The following is a 19880-nucleotide window of genomic DNA, read 5'->3' as shown; positions in this document are numbered from 1 at the left end:
TAATTAGTTCCATATTGAAATTTGATTTAATTGCTGAAATAAAGATGCAGTTGGAGGATTAAATAATACACAGGCTTAAGACCAATTTTTACAAAAATAAAGTAGAGAAAATTTACAGACCATAAAGCAAGAGGACAAAAAAAGTACATGAGGAGAATTATACTTTGAGGATAGATGTAAGTGATCCAGTATCCATTTTATAGTTACATAAAGAAAGACAGTGAAAGAGAGAAAGAAATAAAGAATATTTCCCTATGCTGAAGAAAGACTCTTGAGTTTTCAAGTATAAAGAGCCCACCAAGGAACAAGCTAGAAAAATGTAAAAACAAAAAGTGTCTATCTGTACATTACTGACCTACTTACCATTCCAGAGATAGAAAACAGGCTACATAGAAAGAATCAAGACTGAGCATCAGATGTGTTGGATTTCTCACCTGCAACATAGTTTGCTAGAAGATAAGTGCCTTTAGTGTTCTAAGGGAAAGTTATTTTGAACACAGAGCTGTACTCAGCCTCACTAATATTTAAATGTTTAAATGGGGATCAAATAAGAATTCTGAAAGTTTATGACCACACCCTCTTTGAGAAAATTACTTGAAGAGGTATTCCCAGTAAAATGAAAAACAAAGCCAAGAAAGATGAAGGTTTGAGCACAAGAAGCAGTAGTGTACAAAAAAAACACAGTAAAATGTTGTGTCTAAAGGGACTGTGAAACCTGGTATAATTGATAAGAAACGATTTCTAAATATATGGAAGAATAATATAAATATAGTGTGTGTGTGTATGTATATATATAACATTCTGTAACTAACATTTCAGATGATTTAAACAAACTGGGGAAAGGGAGAAAGTAAAACTCTGCTAAAGCTCTTATAATTTTTCATTTTAGAATTTATTGGTATAATATATGCTTATTAAAATTCAGATAACATGGAAATATATAGGGTGAAATATGAATGCCCTTATCTCAAGCATATATAACAAATTTGTACAAATTGATAAGAAAAAGACATCTCAATACAAGAATATATAAAAGGCTTGAGCAGGCACTTCCCAAAAGGATCAGTGCAGTTGGCCAATAAACTTGAAAAGGTCCTCAACCTCATTAGTAATGAAGTAAATGCATGTTTAAACCACAGTGAGCTAGGTCTACAAACCCACAGGAATTGCTAAATTAAAAAAACTGATGGGGACTTCCTAGGTGGCGCAGTGGTTAAGAATCCGCCTGTCAATGCAGGGGACATGGGTTCGATCCCTGCTCCGGGAAGATCCCACATGCCACAGAGCAACTAAGCCTGTGTGCCACAACTATTGAGCCCATGTGCCACAACTACTGATGCCCGCACGCCTAGAGCTCATGCTCCGCAACAAGAGAAGACAGCGCAATGAAGAGCCTGCGCACAACAATGAAGAGTAACGCCCACTCACTGCAACTAGAGAAAGCCTGTGTGCAGCAATGAAGACCCAACACAGCCAATAAATAAATAAATTTAAAAAAAAAGACTGATGATACTAATACTAAATATTTTGTAAACAGTTTGGCCTTAACTAGTAAAGATTTCCCTATATTATGACTCAGAAATTCCATTTCTACTTTTATAGCTAATAAATATTGGGCCCCTGTGTACCTGAAAACATGTACAGAAATGTTTATAGCAGCATTAAGAGCCACTAATTTGAACAACCCAAATGTCCATTCACACAACATAGACTAGATAAATTGTGGTATATATTCATACAAAGAAATACTATTTGGCAATGGAAATGAACAGACCACTTCTAACCCCAACAAGTAGATGAACCTCAGAAACATGATTGTGAATGAAAGATCCCCAAAAGAAAATATACCATTCTGTACAAATACACTTCAAAACTAGGCCAAAATAAACAACATTGTTTAAGAATACATACTTAGGTATAATAAAGCTATTAAAAGAAAGCAAGTTTTATGATTGCCATAAAAATCAGGAAATAGGTTTCCTCTAGAAGTGAAGACGTTGGGATGGAGAGGGTTGTGATCAAAAGAGGCAGGTAAGGGACATCTGTGTGCTGACAAAATTCTGTTTTTTTGACCTGGATGATGACTACATGTTACCTTTCTGTTATTTTGTTAAACTATACATTTATAATTATGTGTGTTCCTATACATGTGTTATATTTCACAGTAAAAGAGATTAAATTGAAAAAGCAAGGTCCCATTTTACATCTTTTACTCCTCACCTTGCTCCCCTTTTTTTCGAGAAGTAACTGTTGTTAATAGCCAAGTTTCTTTCCAGATGTTGTTTACTCTTAATATTGTTAGAGAAATACAAATTTATGGGTTTTTAAAAAATATTAGAGGTAATAGTGTCTAGATCTCCCTAGGAAAAAAGGAAAGGAAAAAAGAAAGTTTGATTATTTCAGTAAAATTAGAAAAGTGGGAAAATGAAATAATAAAAGAGACTGGTAAAAAAAAATATATATATATACACATATATATAAGATGGCAGGGATAAATGTAAATAAAAGGAAAAGAAATCAAGATCAAATTGGATTTATCTGTGAAATGTATTTAATTTAGTACTTTAAAAGGTTAAAAGAAATAGTTTGATTTTTCTGTTATCAAAAAAACATTTAATAAAATTTGATACTCAGTGTGTTCATTTTATTAAAATGCATCAAGCTATATACTCTTAAGATATATATACTTTTCTATACATACATTTTAATAAATACTTTATTTTAAACCGTACTCATTCCTGGTTAAGAAAGAAAATGTGTAGGTATCCAGGAATAAAGGAAATTTTGTTTTACTGATAGACTGTCTACAAGAAACCAATAACACATATTATATATAGTGGTGAAACATTACCAAGATCCTCATTAAAAATGTAAAAAGCAAGACAAAAATGCCCATTTATCATCTCCACTATTCAGCCTTGTTCTGGAGGTTTCATCCAACATAATGAAGAAAAAAATAAAAGGTACATATATTGGAAAGAAAGAGCTGAAAGTTGTCATTAATAACAGGATGATATGATTGTCTGCTATAAAATTCAAGATAATTAATGATAACTAATACTAGATTTTAGAAAATTGGCTGGATAAAATTTAAACTTGCAAAGATGTTATTTTCCTATATATTAACAACCAATTAAAAAAATAAAAGATATCTATTCACAATTGTATAGAAAATTATAAAGTACTTAGGAATAAAAAACAAGAAAACAATGAAACTTTACTGATAATATCCAAAAGATGAGGATAAATGGCTAGAGATTATATTCCTTCATGGGTCATCTCAAGTAAAATACTCAAGGGACTTTCTTAAATTTAGTTTTAAATTTTAGTCTGACGTAATTTCAGACTTACAGAGAAGTTACAAGAATGTAACTTCTTGTAACTTCTTGTAAAAAGGGGCTTCCCTGGTGATGTAGTGGTTAAGACTCCATGCTCCCAATGCAGGGGGCTCCGGTTTCGAACTCTGGTCAGGGAACTAGATCCCACATGAAAGCCACAACTAAGAGTTTGCATGCCACAATTAAGGAGCCCACATGCTGCAGCTAAGAAGCCCACGAGCTACAACTAAGGAGACCACCTGCTGCAACTAAGACCTGGTGCGACCAAATATATTAACAAATATTTTAAAAAAAAGAATGGTAAAAAAATTTACCTGTATTCACCCAGATCCCCCAAGTGTTAACATTTGATCACATTTGCTTTATTTTGCTCCGTCTCTTCTCTCTCCTCTCGCCTTTCCTCCCTCTATCTGTAATGCATATGCACATACATATTGTTTTTCTGTTTGAACCATTTGAGATTAAGCTGCAGACACTATGCACCTTTACCCCTGAATATTTTGATGTTTGTTCCCGGAAAACAGATATTTTCTTATGTAACTGCAGAACAAGTACCAAAATCGAGAAATTAACACTATTAACACTATAAATAATGGATTAAATTAACACTATTATCAAATTTACAGACCTCGTTTCAGATTTTGCCAATTATTCCAATAATGTCCTTCATAGTAAAATAAAATCTTAGATCATGTGTTGCACTCAGTTCTCATGTGTCTTTAGCCTTGATTATTGATATTTTTGAATAGTACAGGCTAGTCATATTGTAGAATGTCCTTTAGCTTGGGTTTGTCTCATGTTTTTTCATGATTACATTCAGCTTATACATTTTCGGCTGGAATACCACTGAAGTAATACTGTGTTCATTTCATTGCACGTGATGTTGATTTTTCCCATTACTGGTGATGTTAACTTTGATCACCTGGATAAGATGGTATCTGCCCAAGGAGCCTCTTATAGATTTTAACAAACTAATTCTAAAACCCAGTGTAAGAGTAAATGGGGAAAAACAGCTAGGAAGTTTTTGAAAGAGTAACAAAGGGGAATTTGCCCTACTAGATGTTGATAGATACTTTAGAGCTGTTGCAGATAGAACAGTGTGGTGATGGTACAAGAACTGATAAATAGGCAGTGGGACTAACTAGAGCCCAGAAGCCCTGGACGATATGTAGTGACAGCTATCCCAAGTGTGCTTTGTTCAGCACTTGAAACTAACTCATGGTAACACCAGAATCTGTCAAAGCAAGTTTCTTTTATTGCTGCCAGCTTAGACTTAAGGTTACTCTGCCCTAAGAAGCCAGATCTTTATGTATGAATCTCATACAGCAGTAGGAGATGCTTACGTAACCAAGAGTATTGTGTGCTGCTGTGAATGGATGGCCTTTGCCTGAGCAGCTTGGACTCTGGGAGTAGTAAAAAAAAAAAAAAAAGTTCTGCCTACCAATCAGGGGTGGGAATCAGCTGTCCCAGTCTTCCCTGGCTTTCCTGTCCAGGCTTCCAGAAGACCTGTTTTCTCATGTAGAGGTAATGCTGGGCTTTATATTTGGAAAGAAGTGACCAGTTAAATTAAACTGAATTTATCCTTTAGGCTATGTGATATTTATAACTAGTTAATACTTTTAGCAATAAAGGTTTTAATTTTTTTTTACAATGGCCTTATCACAAATGTTTTGATAGCACATCTAGAGGTGGCTACATCTTGTGATAGGCTTATGAAGCAAAAATGTTATGTGCTACTTTATTTGCAAGCTATTTAAGATTGTGTGATATGTCTTTATATTGATTATGTGCATTCTTAAAGAGCAATAGGTTTTGTGGCCAAGGTGGTTAGACCTGGATATTGGGATTTTCCTAATTCTACTCTAGAACATGTCAGTTTAGTAAACGATAAAGTTGGCATTTCAGTTTAGTGTAGAAGGAATGACTTTCCATAAGGACAATGGCCTATTCATTTTGCAGGAAATATTAGAGCCCTATCTCGTAAAATACACAAAAATATGTTCTGAATGTATTCAGATTCTGAATATTAAAAATCAAAACTAGGGGCTTCCTAGGTGGCGCAGTGGTTAAGAATCCGCCTGACAATGCAGAGGTCACGGGTTCGATCCCAGCTCCAGGAAGATCCCACATGCCACGGAGCAACTAAGCCCGTGTGCCAAAAAAAAAAAAAAAAAAAAAATCAAAACTAAAAAATTATTAGAAGTAAATAAGTAATTTTATAATGATGCAGAGATAAACGAGATGTAAAGCAAAGGAGCCTTTTGTTGTTGTTGTTGTTGTTGTTGTTGCAAAGGAGCCTTAAGAGAAAAGATTGAGAGATTCGTTTACACAGAAACTTCCATATGTTAAAAGATACCATAAACAAAACTAAAAGACCAGTAGCAGGCTGGAAGAAATAGAATAAATCAGTAATTTCTACAAATCTGTGAGAAGACAACACAATAGATAGGAAAGTCGACAGGGGATATGACCAGGCAATTTGCCAAAGAAGAAATACAGATGGGCCAATAAGCATGTGAACTAGTAAAGATCAGAGAAATACAAAGTAACCTGACACCCATCAGACTGGCACAAACTAAAAAGGCTGAGGAGGACGTGAGAAAATAGGCACTTCCATACACTATTGCTGGGGGTATAAATTGTTCCAGTCTTTTTGGAAAGCAATATGACTCTGTAACAGTACTATATCTGTGACAATTTTATATTGTATATAAAATGTATATTCTTTTGACCCCAGAAATTATATTTCCAGAAATACTTCGACATTTGCGTATAAATCTACGCAAAGGAAGCTTTGTTACAAAATTATTTGTAGGAGTGATAACATTGGCGCAACCTAATCTTTTGTTGCCTTATCTCAGACAGCTAGCCTCTTTCTTCCTTTGGGCGACAAACTAAAGCCCATGTCCCTGGTTACAGTAGGCTCTGGCTCACTCCCTGGGGTGAAGAGCAGGTGTGCTCATCACTGTGACATGATGGGCATGTTGAAACAAAAAGGTGCTCAGTTACCACAGGTACTCCCTCAGCTGGATGTTCCCTTCTGGCTATTAAGAGTTCACCTCTGCATACAGGTTCAGTTTTAATGTTTGACTTCTACATTTTCTAATTGGAGTTCTTCAGTCAGGTAACCTAAGTCTATGGGTGATTTTATTAGTAGCAAGTACTTTTTAGGAAAGTGGGGTTTGCACATGGAGAATTTGGGACAAGATTCAGAGAACTGCTTTAAGGATCTAAAACCCTATTTCATTTTGGTCAAGGCTGAGGAGTCTATGCTATATTCTGCATAATGAAAATTAATGCATCGTCTCTATGGTGTTAACCATGGTAAATTCCCATGATTTATTCAAAATAAAATATGGCTTTCTAATATGTTAGTTACTCTTGGGCTATAAATATGTACAAAGAAATCTTTAGTTACTGACTAAAGAGAAAGAATAGTTACCGACCTCTTTACTCCCAGCTATAAGACTTCTTGACAGGATGTTTAATATTTATCAAATGTTGATCAGATGCTCTTTACTCAGCAGTTTAATTTGCATAGATAATGGCGTTATTTACAAAAGCCAGCAATTGAGCTAGACCAGTGCTTTTGATAGAAATATTATGAGAGCCACAAAATTTTAAATTTTCTAGTAGCCACATGAAAAAGGTAAAAAACGGGTGACAGTCTTAATTTTTATTTAACTCAGGAGATCGAAAATGTCATTTCAACCTATAGTCAGATATAAAAATTAGTAACTTTACATTCATTTTTGGATACTAAGTCTTTGAAATCCAGGGGCTACTTTACATTTAAAGCATGGCTCAGTTTGGACCAGACTCCTTTCAGATGCTCAGTAGTCATATGTGGCTAGTGGCCACTGTATTGGATAGTACAGGACTAGACCGTAAGCTCCGGAGGACAGAAAGAGTACCAGTCTTACCGTTGTATCCTCAGCATCTAGTACAGTACCTGATATGTAGCAGGGGTCCAGTAATATTTTTGACTTAGTGAATGAATGGATGTATAAATATAAAATCATCTTTTCATGGACACCGCAACCTTTAATCCACGTGAGTTACATTTGTCTCAAAAATTGTTGGCAGTAAACTTATAATGGAATGTATCCTCTGCTTGTACAGTCATTTAGAGAAAATCCTGGAATATTCTGTATGTCTTTTCATATTTGCCTGAAAACAGTTTCAAAAAGTATCTGTTGCCTCCAGGTAATAAAGCAGATGACATTATAGAGATGCTTAGAGTTCCTGTCTGTTGACCATAGCAACTCTAAGTTTTTTCCTTTAAATCTGTCTTACAAATTCTTAGAAGCATTTGTGTTTTGAGAAGACCATTGCATAATCCAACCCCTTTCCCCAAAATTGTATCTCTCTTAAGCACAATATCAGAGTCCACTGATAGCCAGCTGTACACTGTTTTGATCATCCCTGTTACTGTTAACTTTGACCTGAAGTTAATATCAATGAAACTTCTAGTATCTGTTATATATCTCCAATTGTTTTAGGTGTTGTGGGTGATAGAGGATAATTGCTATACATGGTTTTTGCCCTTGAGAAACTTATAATTATTTGGAGAAGAAAAATAAATATTAATGAAATGAGTACATAAAAGTTAAATTTGTAAATTTGTTCAGTGTTTTCTGTGTTCCTTAGGCTTGGTAATAGAAAGATGAATACAAATACATTCCTCTTCCCTCAAATAGCTTATAGCCTCCTGGGAAGATACATATATTATTAATCAATAAACATATTTTAACATAATGGCAAGTATAATAAATCTGTGAAGTACAGGAATAATAATCCCTTCATACAGTTGAAGAAGCTGAGACTCAGTGAGGGTCAGTGACTTGCTCAAGAAAGCAGTTAGAAAGAACCTGGATTCACATCTAGATATTTGTAGAGGTTATTGTTCTTTCTTCTACACCACATTTTCTGTTTCAAGATTTTAGAAAAAGAAATTGAGTTCTTCACTTGAGGTAAATCACAGCTTGTGAGTAAATTTCCTAACTGATTATAGTTTGCCTGATATTTTTACGTATTTACATAGTTATGGTGTAATCATCTTATTACTTGTCTATGTCTATTCTAATCTTTGAGTGATATGGTACTGAACTGTAAGGGCTGTAGGTTTTTATTTTTCTTTTCTTGGCTGCACTGCACAGCTCGAGGGATCTCAGTTTCCCAACCAGGGATTGAACCCAGGCCATGGCGGTTAATGCCCAGAAGCCTAATCACTAGGCCACCAGGGAACTCCCAGACATTGAAGGCTAAGTAGACCAGGTCAAGAGCTCAGGGAAGGACTCGGCTTTCCAAGCAGACAGACAGAGTTAAACAGGCAGAAGTGTGAGGGATCAGGAAACGCTCTGAACTGCTGTTTCAGGACTTCTAGCTTGAGCAGTAAGGAGCCAAAGACTCTCAGGACCAACGGGTTGGACTTGAGTGATTCGATAATTCATGGTTTGTTCATTTGGTTTTTAGTTTTTCTAGATCTGTGCAATTTTTTCTCAGTTCTTATTTAAAAGCATACTGTAGGAAGTGGGATTTTGATTTAAAAATATAAATATGTGGGCCTATATGAGACTGGTAATAAATGTTTATATAACAAATGTTTATTAGGTATCCAGCATTGTCATAAATATTAATGCTATACTAATATTTATTCCTAATATATGAAAGTAGTTTAGGATAACAGACAATCATAGTAGCTTATTCCATCCAGTGTATATGTAAGCATCTTTGGTTCTATAGCTATGTAAGGGTTTGCGTAGACTGGTATAAAAATTGTAAGGATAATAGAAATAATATAAATTTGGGATTTTTACTCTAAAATAATCTTGAAGTAAATTTTGTAAATTAGTTGACATAATTTAAACTTCAGAAAGCTTTCAGATACAAATTGTAGAAATAGGTTTTTCTTTTTTGGCCGTGCAGCTTGGGGGATCTTAGTTCCCTGACCAGGGGTTGAACCCAGGGCCCCAGCAGTGAAAGCACCAAGTCCTAACCACTGGACTGCTAGGGAATTTGGTGAAATAGCTTTTCTTAGCAAAGTTCTTAATAGAATGAAAGATGCTCTTTGAGATAAATACAGGGATATTCTTTGTTAACTACTATAATGTCTGGAGTGGTATTTAAATTCTAAGCTTTGCTATAACTCTTTGAAAGCCAGTTTTAAGTGTATAATTATATATTGTGGAAAAATCATAGGTTTTATGTATGTGTATTTTTATTTATACATGACATTCACATTTGTGATTATATTTATGTAGTTCTCTAATATTTTCAGTTTAATTTAGTTGGCCCGTGTTTTTTTTCTCCTCTAAGAAAACAGAATAGTCCTTTTAGCTTTTGGATTATTAAACCCCTCCTCCTCCTTTTCTTGAAAATTCCAAGTTACCAGCCATTTTCTCGAGTTTATGATGCCATTTTGCCTCCCTTGGGAAAAATCTTTTTACAGTTACCAAAATCTGAAAATAGTCCTATGAAATAGAAATGGAGACTAGCTCCTTAAAATCCTAAGTAGTGTGTGTGAATAACCTAAGTAAAAAGGTACATTCACGTTACAAATTTTCCCTGATTCCATTTTAAAGATAAAATGTTTGTTACCAGATTTTGTTTGTGCTTTTAATCTGCTGGGCCATCTGTGGAAAACTGTCCTCTTCTCTCCTAGGCCACAGACCTCCACCAGCACGAAGCGGACATCGTTGTGTGGCAGATAATACCAATCTGTATGTGTTTGGAGGTTATAACCCAGATTATGATGAATCGGGAGGGCCTGATAACGAAGACTACCCTCTCTTCAGGGAGCTTTGGAGGTATCATTTTGCTACAGGAGTATGGCACCAGATGGGCACAGATGGCTACATGCCCCGAGAATTGGCGTCTATGTCACGTGAGTGCAAGCAGTTCTGAACTTTTGACTTTATGAAATATCTGAGAAGTCTGGTTCAATGTCACATGTTTTCCTTGTTGATAATTTTTAATAATACTAAATCATAATAGTAATATGATTAAGCCCTGTTAATGGATAGACTCTTACTGTGATAATATTGTATCAGTACTATAGCATGGTGATTCAGAATCAGTTGTGAGCTGGATAGTCCTGAGTTTGAATTTAGTTGTATGTCACTTACTTGCCAGATGATTTTTAGCTTCTAGTTCCTTACCTATAAAATGAGATTAATAATATCTCAGAGGGTTCAACATAAAGTATCATATATATGCTAGGCAAAATGTAGTAGAAGATAAACATATGGGGTTTACAGCTGTTGAGCAAAGTACTTCACACATGGTATCTGTTTAATCCTCACAGCATCTCCGTGATGCCAACACTGGAATTATTGCTGTTGTACAAATGAGGAAACTGAGGCTTTAGAGAGGCCCTTAACGGCAGTGGCTGTGAGCGCAGGCTCTGGAGCCAGACTGCCTGGGATTGAACCCTAGCTTAGCAAGGTTCTTTTTAGGAAACCTTCAACAAATTATTTAAACCTCTCACCACTTCCGTTTCATCGTTTATAAAAATGGAAAAGATAATAATAGTTCCTACCTCACAGAGTTGTTGGGAAGATTAATTTAGAGAGATTAAGTAACTTTCCTGAGGTCATACGAGACTTTAAAGCCAGCTCTCATTGGCTCCAGAGCTCATGCTGTTCACTTACACTATATCAATTGAAGAATTGGTTAAAAAAAAAAGGCATTGAAATAATACAGTAGCAGTATTCTGGAATATTTGCCATGAGAGAGAGAAAGAAAGTATATACCAGTGTGTGTGATGACAGGAACAGAAAGTTACCAGCAGGATATTCGTGTTCTTTTTATCTGGTGAAGGATTAAGATGACAGAAGCTATAATTTAAAATGTAGAGATCATTCCCCTGGCAAAAACAGAATGATCCTTTTATCCCTTCATCCTGAGTCCTACTGGGTCTTTGCTAAGGCAAAGATGATCCTTCATTTTCTTCCGCTTTACTGTGTACTTGAACTGTGTTAAACAGCAGTGGTGGATTGTAGTTCATATCATTCTGTATTGTTATATACAGTGTTTCATGAATTTCACAAATGTGCATTGAATACATGTCGTGTATCAAACAGTGAACTATGTGAAATAGTGTGAATTAAATCTTTTTCTGTAGAACTTTATAGTAGTTATATGTCAGTGGTTTGAGCTATCTGCTGAAAGCATTAAAACAGACATTTTTTAGTTTCTCAGATATTCTGGGTTAATATGGCAGCACATTACAGGTAGCCAGTACGAAATGGAATTTGTGCTTCTCCTTTCCCAGTTGTGCTGCATGGAAACAACCTGTTAGTGTTTGGAGGTACGGGCATCCCATTTGGTGAGAGCAACGGCAATGACGTCCACGTCTGTAACGTGAAGTATAAGAGATGGGCTTTACTCAGCTGTCGGGGGAAGAAACCCAGTCGTATATATGGACAGGTACCAATCTATGGCTAGTCATTGTGGATGTATTTGTTCAGATTTTCTAGTTCCAGGAACAAAGTCAGAATATTTATGTTACCACCAATTTTTTTTTTTTAATGGAGAACAAATTCATTGTGGTTACTATTCACTTTTTCAGTTCTAATGTAAAATTGTAGTTTGTAAATCTGGTTGCTTGTCTTCTTTCCTTTTTTCCCCCTTACTCTTTGTTTTTAATCCAACTCAAGATCAGTGATCTAGACCTGTATGAAGGTTTCTTTAAATGTCAGGACCTCACCCACCCCCAGTGAGGGATTTGGCTATTTATGGTCCAGGTCCTATTGTCTTCAGAGTGATATGATGCTCTGAAGAGCTTTCTAACCTAAGTAATAGAGTAGATAACCCCTGTACTTGGTTAAGAGACTTTTATACAGATCTGAGTTAAAACAGAGATTATACAGAAGTTACTTTCCAGTTAGGTTCTAGTGCTTCAAACCTTAGGTTTGAAAAGTTATATCTAAAAAGGTAGGAAAGTAACTCACCATACATCAGAGATCCTTTGAGAGTAATGGGCTATGCTTAAAACAACCAAAGCTGTGGCTTCTTTCTCAACTAGCTGGCATTGGTACTGATACAGAGTTTCTGAACCACATGTAGAGGCACATACTGGATGACTGTATCCCATCACAGGAGGCATTTAAACTCTAAGAAATGACCATAGCAGTAGCCAAACTTACATTGAGAAGAGTCTGGTGGAAAATGTCACATTTTGGGGACTGCCAACTCTAGACTTCTTACTTAAGGGATTCTGGCATCTTATTTTCATATCTGCTCCTTCTTCTTAAGGGCATTTTTCTTCATACTGCTTAGAAAGTGAAAGGGCTTTCAGTGGAAATGCTCCTGTCCCTGATCTGTAAATTTTTTGGTTGGCTAGGATCCCTAAGGATCATCTGACGCCCTTTGCCTGGCTAGATAGAACTTGCTTTCCAGTTGAGCGAAGTTTACTTTTCTAAAAATAATCTCTGTTTCTCTAAAATCTTTAGTCCTGTAAGGGTCTGATTTTTAGAAGGTTAAAAAGTATAAGAAAATTTCATAAAACCTGACTTGGGAGTATCTAATAAGTTTACATTCTTTAATCAAGTGTTGACGAGGAAGTCTTGTTTACCTTTCCTCATTATCCAGGCCATGGCTATCATCAATGGCTCCCTTTATGTCTTTGGAGGGACAACTGGCTATATTTACAGCACAGACCTGCACAAGTTAGATCTCAATACCAGAGAGTGGACACAACTGAAACCAAACAACCTGTCCTGTGATCTACCAGAAGAGAGGTGAGATTCTAGGGTTAAAGCATATTTATTCTTTCATGCTAAGATTTTACTTTTTTTCATAATATTGGCAATATAGTTTGAAAAAAACCCTTTGGCCTGGTTAAAATAGCTAACTGGCTGTTAGATCCCAGTTCAACATTAAAGAAGGGTCTTCTGGTGAGGGAATGGTATTTCCCTCTGAATTACAGAATTTTTTTCATGTTATTTTCTTTTATTCTTCAGTTTTCCTGCATTAGGAGAATAGCAACCCTTTAAAGAAACCAATGGTAACAATTGTAACTAAGTTTCATATTACAGGTAAAATAATTACATTCTAGTTAGTTTTTGATTTCCCTTCTTAGCTTGCATATTAGGATTCTTTGGGGATTTTTTGGCTCCTTTGCTTACAGCCGTATCCCCAGTAAGGACACAGTTCCTTGCCGCCCATAGTGGTACTCAGTGAATATTGGTTGGATGGATGGAAGGAAGGAAGGGAAGGTCATTTATTTTAAGTGCTCTGTTAAACACTCAAACATCACATGATTCTCTTTAGTTGCCTTCTAATAGCTGTCCTAGATTTTTCACTTTTTTTTCCTAATAGCAGTTGCCTCTTAGAATTAAACTCACTGGAAAACTTAAGGAGTTTTTTTTTGCCCTGTAGTTTAAAAGCAAAGACAATAAATAGTTTTCTATTCACTGTTTAGACTATCATCCCTTTGTTGCCTTTAAAACAATGACATATGGGTGCCAAGGAAGACTTATTTCTATTGTGGTATCTTAGTGGGCTGATTATTGCAGAACTACCGTGAGAGAACTTGGCAGAAGGCTTGGTATGGGGAATAATTTTGATGTAATTTATTTAGCACCAGGACCTTCAGGGAAAGGAGGAAATAGATTAAGTTTTCAAAGCATTTTCACATGGTTGCCTTCTTTGAATCATTTTATGGACATATTATACATTGTTTCAGCTTTTAGCTAGACTGCTTGGATAAAAGTTCTGGTAGGTGTTTCACATTATATTCACAGTTTTATGTAGTATAATTTTTCTGATATCTTTGTATCTGTTTAATAAGTGTCTTAATTTGAAAGCCCATAGTCTAAGCTTTCTAATTAAATGTAGGCAGATCATTTTTTAAAACTCTGTAATAATTTCCCCTCTTATACGAAGTTATCACAAAAAGATTCTAGAAAGTCTAGAAAATACAAATAAGCAAAATGAAGAAAATAAAAAGCAAAATCTAAACTCAGGGATAACAAAGTTAACATTTTGCATGTGTCCTTATAGTTATTTTCTGTGCATATTTGTATACCTATAAATTCTTAGTAGGATTATAGCCTATCTGCTCATATGTAACTGTTTTTTTTTTTTCAGTTAATGACATGAAAAGAAGTTCTCAGTATATTAACCATCCTCTGTGCCTACATTCTTATTGGTTGCATACTAATCCATTTTTTATATATTATATAATTTATTTAACCAGTTCACAATTATTAAACACTTGGGTTCTTTTCCAGTAATTTATTATTATAAATAATGATGCATTAAAAAGTCTTGCAGCCAAATTTTAGGTAGATCATTTTTCCTTTAATTATAAATGCATTTTATTGTATATTTTCAGATACAGGCATGAAATTGCACATGATGGGCAGAGGATTTACATCTTGGGAGGTGGTACTTCTTGGACAGCTTATTCCTTGAACAAGGTATATTAAAAAAAGAGAGGAAGAAGGCTAGAGAGAGGCATGTGTTATACTCAGCATAACCCGTAATAAGTAACAGTTCTGTTACTGTAGATATTTTAATTTTCAAGCAGGTTCTTCATCAATACCTATTTTGTGTTAGATGCTCCTTATAATATAAGGTTGAACTCTGTGCCCTTAATGTGCTTTCCAGTTGACAGTTGCATAATCACACACTGAAAATACTTTATTAGAATTATATATTTTTGAGATGAGAAAAGGCATTAAAAGAAAGATATAGTAGCTTAAATGGAGCAATTTTAATTGACGGGAACCAGGATTCTCAGAATGTCATATCCCTCTCATTGTCAGTGCTGTGTATCTAAAAAGAACAGGCATGTTTAGGACTGCACATCACTAACTTTAGAAAGCTGAGCTCTGTAGAGCTTTTCTTCATCCATCTCTGTGGCATTTCTAAATCCATATGTCCCAGGGGAAATCTGTAGGTGTCAGAGCTCCTGGTTTGGAACCCTAATGGTCTTTTTCAAGTTTTGTCAAAACTGCATTCCCATGTTTTCTTACCAACACTTGCTTTTTTCTGTTATAAAAATGATACATGTTCATTGTAGAAGATGTGGAAGTTGCAGAATTCCAACTTTTTTCTTCATTCTTTTCTATGATTTAAAATTAATAAAATTATGTATGTGCTTAATTTTTAGTTGCTTCATTTAATTCTTTGCCTTATATTAGGAATTAGGAAAGATCAGAGAATAACAAAGGAAAAGAAGGCTTTTTAACCAAGAATATGTTTGTACAGGCTGTTGTGAAAAATCCAATTTTCAGGATAGCCAAAAAAAAAAATCTTTTTTTCTCTCTCTCCAAGATTCATGCATACAACCTTGAAACGAATGCATGGGAGGAAATTGCAACAAAACCCCATGAAAAAATAGGTAAATTTAACATATTGATTCATTTATCTTTAATAAATGTATTTTATAGTTACTTGTTCTGAAAGGGAAAAAGGTAATTTTATTACATTATATGACAAGAAAAACATCTGTTGAATTGGTATTAGAAATTACTTGTGGGACTTCCCTGGCGGTCCAGTGGTTAAGACTTTGAGCTTCCACTGCAGGGGACACGGGTCCTGGTCAGGGAATTAGGATCCTGCATGCTGTGAGGCGCGGCCAAAAAAAGAACCAAAGAAATTATTTGTATTTCTTAGCCCAGTTATTATTCTTCCTCAGCAACTGAGCAGAGACTTTTGATGGGGGTTGCTAAATTCTGTGGAAGAGGGGAAATCTGGGTAGGTTAAGAAGCAGGCACTTAAATCAAGATCTGCCTGTCTCTTTGTGGGTAAAAGGGCTTGGGAAAGCCACTAGTAACCCCTGTCCACTGCTACCTCACTTTGTTTTCCTGACACCTTAACATTATATATTATGATGAAACTTCTGGTGGCTTTATTTTAGTGTGAAATAAGGAAGGATTGGAAGGACTAGTCAGTGTTTGCTTTAATGCAACAAAGGGATTGTTTTAAGTAAGTTATTCATAGTATATCTTTTGCTGTGTCGGATCACCATTATTCCCAGTCTTTCTGTGAATAATGGAATTTCTGTGTTTATGTGTTTGGCAGGTTTTCCTGCAGCCCGAAGATGTCACAGTTGCGTTCAAATAAAAAATGGTAAGGATTTCAAATAACATGCTTGTTCCATTTTTGTAACTGTGCATCCTGAGATTATCTTATTTCTTCGATGATAACTCCTTAAAAGAGGCATGACTTTGGGGAGAGTCTGTTTCTTGTAGTTTGTACTTAAAGGGAAATCCATAAAGTTATGCCTCTATCAGCAGTTTTCATAAAGTAATGTGGTGTTTGGGTTCCCTCAGTTATCACAGAACTCAAAAATAAGTGATAAATAAGCTTTTACTATACCACCTAATCTTTCAGCACCCCACTTCAACAGGCGTCTGTGGGTTTGGTGGGTAATACTAATAATCCTGACATACATTAGAGACCTTGGTAGACATTGTATTAAAATTGTAATAACTCCTTCAGAGTGTTATTTCATAAAGTTTATTCTGTTCTCTGTCTGATGCCAAACAGAACTCTTAGTTCATTCTTTGGCCATATTACAGCACAAGCATTGTATGGCTTCAGAAAGCAGCTGTAGCTACTTCATCTAAGTGTGATAAATGACTCGTCTTTGGACAACCTTCCTGTCTTTTAATTTACAGCTTATTTTATAGTTGGATATACCACCTTAAATTTTTGGAGGGGAGGAAGGTGTGTATAAATGAGTTTGATAGCCTATATCCTTTCAGCAGCTTAGTTCAGATTTTACTAGGATTATGCTGCCATCTCTAGTAAGAGGTGCTTTTTATTATGCTTCTGCTCTTTGGACAAGATTTATAGATAGTGGCATTGTTCAGCTTTGCTGCTCTAAGAATGGAGCTATACTTTTCTTGACTCCTAGCCAAAAAAATTTCCGGTGTATTTTATAGTTTAATTGTATTGGCTTAAACTTGATCTAGACCTAAGTTAAGACGTGTATTCATTTGATTCTTTGAGTTCAGGCACCATACAAATGGAATTCAGCTATAGTTCTGGGCATTTAGTTTGAAGGTTCATGTCACCTTTGTTACATGTTGTCTACTTAGTTATAACTAACTGATTTTACAAAAGCAAAAACAAAACAACAACAATAATTAAAAAAACCTTTGATTTTGGGAAGGTTTTGTTCCTAACATAAATAACTAGTACAGATCAAATGGACCTTCAAACTCTCCTCTTTGGGCTGAAGAAAGCTTGGAAAAGCCTCTTTTGTGCCCCCAAACTGAACAATGCAGGTTGTCTACATAGAGAACATTTGTCTCTATGGGCAGATAAATGTCTATCCTTTTCAGGACATTATTTAAAAGAAGAGTTTGCAAACTGGTGGCCTGCCAGATGTGTTTTGTTTGGCTCATGTGTGTATTACAGTTTTTGAATTAGTGGCCAGTACTTAAAAATCAAAATGTTTCCACTTTTCAAAAAATCTGGATTTCCAGCTTCTCTTAAAAAATTGGAAGATCTGGCAGTTGCTGACCTTAAGTCCTGCATGGCATCGATCAGCTGGAGCTACATCGCCATCTTCCTCATTAGAGCATGTGCACTCCTGTTTGTTCCCTGAACCTATTTGTTTATTTTCCCTGAACCTTCTTGTTCATTCACTTCCTATGCCTGGCACCTGTAGGTATTTGAATTTGAGAACCTGGACATGAAGCCTCCTCAGAGGCTTGCATCCTTAGGCCTAGCAAAGATCCCAACATAGTGTCCAGACTCCAGTGAGGGACAAGACAACAGCATGAGCGGCCTACCAGCTGAAGTCCTCTATGGTATGGGGACTGAGCTGGTCCCATGTCAGCTAGCCATGAGAGCTACTACAGGACATGCCATCGCTGTGGCTCTTTTCCTTTGTGTGATTTTGGCTTTCTCTTCCTGATAGATGTGTTTATTTGCGGGGGCTATAATGGAGAAGTGATCCTGGGAGATATCTGGAAGCTGAATCTGCAGACTTTTCAATGGGTAAAGCTCCCAGCTACCATGCCAGAGCCAGTTTATTTTCACTGTGCAGCTGTTACACCAGTAAGTTTTCATTTTCATATCTTTTTTATGTAGTTGAGGATGATAAGGAAATATTTTTAGGGATATAGCAAAAAAAAAAGATTCTGATATTAGCAAAGTTTGGATTAAGAATGTGTTTTTAAAACCTTTCTTCCAATGCTAGCTCCTCCTCTGAGAAAAGGGGAGAAAAACCATCATATACAAGCTTAAAAGAGCACCATAAATGGAAAAGAAATGCTACATGTGGCATTCAGGCCCTGACAGTGATATCAAAGGTATTTCCTGGGAGGGCAGAGTAGTTTTACCCCCAAGATGCCATGTTATTGAAGATTCTGCTAGTTTCTTGAATGCAAAGACTTTTATTTTCATCTTTGTGTTCTAATATTTGGCACAATGGATGCTTAATATAGTCTTAGTCTAACGTTGTTGAAGTTGTTGTTGAAGTAAAAACAATCTCTCGTTTTTCTCTTAGTAACTCATTCACTGTATAAAACCTTTCTTGATCTCTGCACTGTGTTGGAATCAGTGAGAAATTTTTTGTTTCACATCATCCAATTCAGCCTACTATGAATTTTTTGGCTGAATCTTCAGCCTGTGTGTCTGTTTCTCTCCCATTTGAATTTATCCTCTTTTGACTGCCATTTGTTCATAGGCTGGTTGCATGTACATTCATGGAGGAGTGGTGAACATCCACGAAAATAAACGGACTGGGTCGTTGTTTAAGATCTGGCTGGTGGTTCCTAGCCTGCTGGAACTGGCGTGGGAGAAGCTGCTTGCGGCCTTCCCCAACCTAGCAAACCTCTCCCGAACACAGCTTCTGCACCTTGGACTCACACAGGGACTCATCGAGCGCTTGAAATGAGGATTTCTGGACTGTTCATTGATACTGGAAATGTTAATTTAAAGAGACTCCTTTATTTATGGGCAGTGTAGAATGTGCCACAAAAAGGATTGGTTACCCTGATCAAGGCCTTATTCAGAAAATACATCAGATGCCTTTCTGTAAATTGTTTTAAGTTTATGGAATCTCACTTTCCCATGTGCTTTTCTTTCTTTGCTTCTCTCCCTTCTGCTCCAGTACACACACACATACTCACATACTCCCTCTTCCTTGATGGAGTTGAGGGAAGGTCTGAAAGTATCTTAATAATGTTATGAATCAAGATAAGATAAAGAAAATTTTAAAGGAACTCTAAACATATGACCATGTCAGGCAGTACTCTAGAAATTAAAGCAACATCGTCAATAAAAACAAAAATTAAAAAAAGATTAAATCCAGCAACAACAACAAGAAGTTTTGGGGATAGAACAAGGAAGCTAACCTTGAGAATCTTGCAGATTATAGGGAAAGCTAGATGTTTAACTTCCTGTTTTCAAAGATACATCTAATTGAGTAGCTGGATCTAATGGCAGCGGTGGTTGACATCTTGCTGCCTAGGTGTCCAAACCTATGCTTTGACTTTGGAGGAAAGTTAAGCATCTCAGCAGCTCTTCATTAATGGTTTCTTTTGTCATCCTTATGGTGCCGGCAGTGGTTAG

General features: G+C 35.9%; 1 protein-coding gene across 2 annotated transcripts in view; it reads left to right on the top strand.

Moving 5' to 3' along the window:
- KLHDC10 (kelch domain containing 10) overlaps positions 1 to 19367 on the top strand; it is a 56645-nt gene extending 37278 nt beyond the window's left edge. For both annotated transcript variants that reach the window (XM_057731450.1, XM_057731451.1), the window contains exons 3-10: positions 10003 to 10224; positions 11614 to 11768; positions 12933 to 13081; positions 14680 to 14764; positions 15624 to 15690; positions 16374 to 16421; positions 18223 to 18362; positions 18994 to 19367. In XM_057731450.1, coding sequence (XP_057587433.1) covers positions 10003 to 10224; positions 11614 to 11768; positions 12933 to 13081; positions 14680 to 14764; positions 15624 to 15690; positions 16374 to 16421; positions 18223 to 18362; positions 18994 to 19203 — 1076 coding nt within the window. In that variant the 3' untranslated portion in view covers positions 19204 to 19367. The remainder of the gene's footprint in view (positions 1 to 10002; positions 10225 to 11613; positions 11769 to 12932; positions 13082 to 14679; positions 14765 to 15623; positions 15691 to 16373; positions 16422 to 18222; positions 18363 to 18993) is intronic.
- The last annotated feature ends 513 nt before the right edge of the window (positions 19368 to 19880 follow it).

This window comes from Hippopotamus amphibius, chromosome 4 (assembly GCF_030028045.1).
Source record: "Hippopotamus amphibius kiboko isolate mHipAmp2 chromosome 4, mHipAmp2.hap2, whole genome shotgun sequence".
In the NCBI taxonomy this organism is placed as follows: Eukaryota; Metazoa; Chordata; class Mammalia; order Artiodactyla; family Hippopotamidae; genus Hippopotamus; species Hippopotamus amphibius.
The sequence above is the reverse complement of the archived record's forward strand: the minus strand, read 5'-3'. Positions and strand labels throughout refer to the sequence as shown.